This window comes from Rutidosis leptorrhynchoides, chromosome 10 (assembly GCF_046630445.1).
Source record: "Rutidosis leptorrhynchoides isolate AG116_Rl617_1_P2 chromosome 10, CSIRO_AGI_Rlap_v1, whole genome shotgun sequence".
NCBI classification, from domain to species: Eukaryota; Viridiplantae; Streptophyta; class Magnoliopsida; order Asterales; family Asteraceae; genus Rutidosis; species Rutidosis leptorrhynchoides.
In genome coordinates, this window is record NC_092342.1 from 85,384,466 (window position 1) to 85,388,329 (window position 3,864).

Genomic DNA, 3,864 nt, shown 5'->3' on the forward strand with positions numbered 1-3,864 from the left:
CAAGTGACACCAACGGTCGTAAAAGCATTTGGGGATCAAGTTAAGTGATTAAACACTTAATAGCACGTTGTAAGATATTAACCAAAGTAATTATCATGAAATAAGATCCCAGAGCATAAACTCGCTCAGTACGTAAAAATCCGCAGTTTCGTGAAAGCACAAAGCACAAAAGCAAGTCGAAAAAGCCGGGTCGTTACATTGAGCATGAGCGGGTGTCCACAAACTCTAAAAGAGAAACAGAAAATGAAAAATGTTCCTTATACTAGTGCGGTTGGAAGTCTCATGTATGCTATGATGTGTACGAGACCGGATATCTGCTTTGCTGTTAGCATGGTAAGCCGATACCAATCTAATCCAGGTTTAACCCATTGGAAAGCCGTGAAACGGATACTTAGGTATCTTAAGGGTACTAGTCATTACTCTTTGTGCTACGAAGGAAATGATCTGCAAATGAGAGGTATACTGATGCTGATTGGGGAAGAGATATGGATGAAAGAAAATCCACATCTGGCTTTTTTTTTTCTGCTAAACAAAGGTGCTATATCTTGGAGTAGCAAGAAACAATCATGTATAGCATTGTCTACATGGAAGCTGGATATGTGGAATTTTCAGCTGCTGTACAAGAAGCTGTGTGGCTTAATCGTGTTTAAGTAGTTTGGGGGTTGTTGGTAATACTAGTGATCGAGCATTGATATACTCCGATAATGAGGTTGCCATTGCATATTCAAAAGACCCCAAGTTTCATTGTAAGACAAAGCACATAGACATAAAGTACAATTATGCGAAGGACAAGGTTGCAAGAAAGGAAGTAAATATGGAGTACATATCTACGCATGATATGGTAGCAGATCCTTTCACAAAACCCATACCTAGAGATGCATTTTTTAAGCATGTTAGGTCTCAAGGATTGCGTAGATTTTGATAAATGTACTACTTTAATAAATGTACTTACAAGTTTAAGTTTATATCTAATGCAATGAGTTTCCTTTTAAATCCTGGTTTTATTGTTCGCTCTTTGTGTTGCGAATCGAGAAAAGTATGTCAGACATATATAAGATTAGCCCACTCACATGGGTAATCAATTCCATTTTATGTGACAAATGGAAAAGTGGTGTATATTAAGCATATTGTTTTAGTGACAATTGAGAGCTCAAGATTGAGATAATTAGATGCCACATTTGTAAGTGTACAAATATTATGTGAATTTTCACAATTCACCTTATCTGTCATGAGTATCCAGATGTGAGTTCTTAAGAGTTTTATGAGTAGATAAGTGAACTCGAGTTATGAACATTGAGTATGTTTGAACTATCATCTGTGCAACATTGATTTAAAGACATACCTCCATTGTGAAAGGAGAAATGTTGCAGCATGTGATTCATACCACATGTGATCAAGACGACCAATAAGGGAAATAGAAGAAACGATCTCTACTTCTATGTTATGTGAGTCCCTTAAGGTATTAGTAACCTCAATTTAATATCCTTATGACTTTTTCTTGTCTCTTGAAGCTTAGTTTAATGTTTGTTATCTTAAGAAGTTGCTTAAGGGTTATGAGTGATTCAACCTGGCCGGACGTTCTTAGAAAAGCAAGTTGAGCTAAGGCCAATGGATTCTAAGAGAAGGGAAGATCATTTGAAGTTCACATTAACTTGTATTCACCGGTCGACAAATTATCTTTTGTCTTAGTGACAAGTCTTAGTGATAAATGATAATTGTGAATACAAAAGGTTTTATAAGTAAAACTGAGATCATGCGAGTTACTAATGTGATTAATGGTCTAGGATGTTGCATACTAAATCTACTCCTTCCAAGTTTATTGAGATACTATATATTCCTAACAGATGTATAGCAAATGAGCTCTCAAAGTATGCCGGTCGCACGACCTAATTTCTAGTATGAATGGTTTTGTGTACCACACAATAATTTTCTCGAGATATATTGAGTATATTAAATACGTTTGTGTGCGAGTGGGAGATGTTGGAAATATGTTTTCCTTACACCCACAAACTTGTTGACTACCTATTTAACTTAGAAGTTAATAGGTAAATTGTATTGATGGTGGCTTTTCATATGTAGCAATGTGATTAATGGAGACTCTTGGTTTCCATATTTGTGGCTATATAAAGAGATCTATCTGTATGTTGAAACACACACTAGCAAAAAAGTGAATCACATACACATAAATAAATTAAGAGAAAATGAGTTGCTACGTAGTAAACTATTGAAGGAAATTAGGTTGTGAGAATAGAAAGCCTTCCGTCCGTGATCGCTTTCTCGACCGGTAATCTAAGCCTCGATCGCCACCGCTTCCGCTACTAGTATTCGTTATGTCTCAAATCTAATATTTCTACAACAAAAACAACAAAAACAATAGTTTATTTTAAACAACAACAACCGCATAAAAAAAACACAATCAACACAATTCTGTACGTAGATCCACCGTCTTTTAAGAACACCTTTATTAACGCCTTGCGTGTAATATTAAGGATTTTAACCTTAAAAAGATAGAACAATTTTGTAGCACCAAAACAGCTTCATCGCGTATGCCTTTGACACCTTCATACTCACCTTGAACACCATCAATGATCTTGTTATGAACTGTTCCTCGAATAGTACCCGTAGTGTCCTATTAAACATAAATGAAAACTTACATTAACCTGTTTTAGTGAAAGCAATACAATTGTGAAAATATACATAAGTTAGTGATGTAAACTAACTTTCAGCGTTATAGACAGATCACCGACACTATTTTTAACACTAGTCTTAACAACACCAATAACTTGATCAGCTGGTAAAAACCTATGCTGCCTCAGAATGCTTGCTATGTCAGATCTACCTGCAGTTACAAAAATACACATACACTGTTGGCTTATGGTTACAAAAATGAGTATACAATATTATTGCTTACCTCCATACATATATGCAAACTCCATCGCGCGTAGCCACCGATCCAGTGTAAACGAATCATCCACTCCAGGTTTGTTTATTATTTCCCTTACAAAATCTTGCGTACACATGTCATCCACAACGTTATTCTCGTTATTTCGAAGTTCATACACATCTTGGAAAATACCAGCGGGTTCAGGGATTCGGTACGTTATATTGTTCTTTTTGTTAGACCCAGAACCGTGCAAAACAGGTCGTGGTGGTGAAATAGGTTGCTTTTGTTTTTTACGGTTATGTTTGGGGGACTGTAACTTTCGGGGGAATGGTGGCGACTGAGTCGGCACCAAAATGGTTTCAATGGATTTTGTAACTGATACAAATTGAGTGAGGTCGGAATCATCGATATCAAGTAGGTATTCCCATCCATCATTTTCAAAATTGGCCATTTTTTTAGAATGTGATTTAGTGTTTTTTGTAGTTTTCAACTGGTGATTTCGTTGATATATAAATCTCAGTTTGATGTGTTTGAAATGTAGTTGTGTTGTATGTGATGTTGTTATTGAGAATTAAGTTTAGAGTGGTATAAATATATGTAGAAAAGCATAGATTACGACCTGCAGAAGCAAGATTCGAGGTTAAAGTGAACAAAAATGGCAGGGGGAAAACCGAAGTTTCAAACTTCGGTTTTGCTGAAAAGCCTGCAAAACCGAAGTTTGAAACTTCGGTTTAGGGCACGGGTGACAATTCTTGTACACATGTCAGCCTAGTCACTATAGTAAAAGCATAAAGGACCAAATCTGAAGTTTCAAACTTCGATTTTGCCAAATCCAAAGTTTGGAACTTCGATTATACCATTTTTGTAACATGTTTTGCTTTATTTCTATTTTTGCAACTAATCCTTGAAAAGTTACTATTTAAAAAAAAAAAATCCATCTATCTACCATCTGAAATGGGATGGATGCAACCTATCATCTT

The 3,864-nt window shown here is 35.9% G+C and overlaps 2 protein-coding genes across 2 annotated transcripts; one reads left to right on the forward strand and one right to left on the reverse strand.

Annotated features, from left to right (window-relative positions):
* The first annotated feature begins 204 nt into the window (after positions 1–204).
* LOC139870418 (secreted RxLR effector protein 161-like) lies at positions 205–654 on the forward strand. The gene has a single exon (XM_071858229.1). It carries the CDS (start codon positions 205–207, stop codon positions 652–654), a length of 450 nt encoding a protein of 149 aa, XP_071714330.1.
* Positions 655–2,341: 1,687 nt separating this feature from the next.
* LOC139870419 (uncharacterized) lies at positions 2,342–3,335 on the reverse strand. The gene is made up of 4 exons (XM_071858230.1): positions 2,912–3,335; positions 2,721–2,839; positions 2,528–2,629; positions 2,342–2,350 (listed from the first exon to the last, which is right to left on the reverse strand). Exons 1-4 carry the CDS (start codon positions 3,333–3,335, stop codon positions 2,342–2,344), a joined length of 654 nt encoding a protein of 217 aa, XP_071714331.1.
* Positions 3,336–3,864: the final 529 nt, after the last annotated feature.

What these genes read in the sequence shown, in the direction of transcription:
- LOC139870418 (XM_071858229.1), top strand. Translation starts at nt 205, where the DNA reads ATGAGCGGGTGTCCACAAACTCTAAAAGAGAAACAGAAAATGAAAAAT.
- LOC139870419 (XM_071858230.1), bottom strand. Translation starts at nt 3,335, where the DNA reads ATGGCCAATTTTGAAAATGATGGATGGGAATACCTACTTGATATCGAT. An exon ending in GTTTGCATATATGTATGGAG is followed by an intron (nt 2,840 to 2,911) that starts GTAAGCAATAAT and finishes TTGTAACTGCAG; the next exon opens with GTAGATCTGACATAGCAAGC. An exon ending in ATCTGTCTATAACGCTGAAA is followed by an intron (nt 2,630 to 2,720) that starts GTTAGTTTACAT and finishes TATGTTTAATAG; the next exon opens with GACACTACGGGTACTATTCG.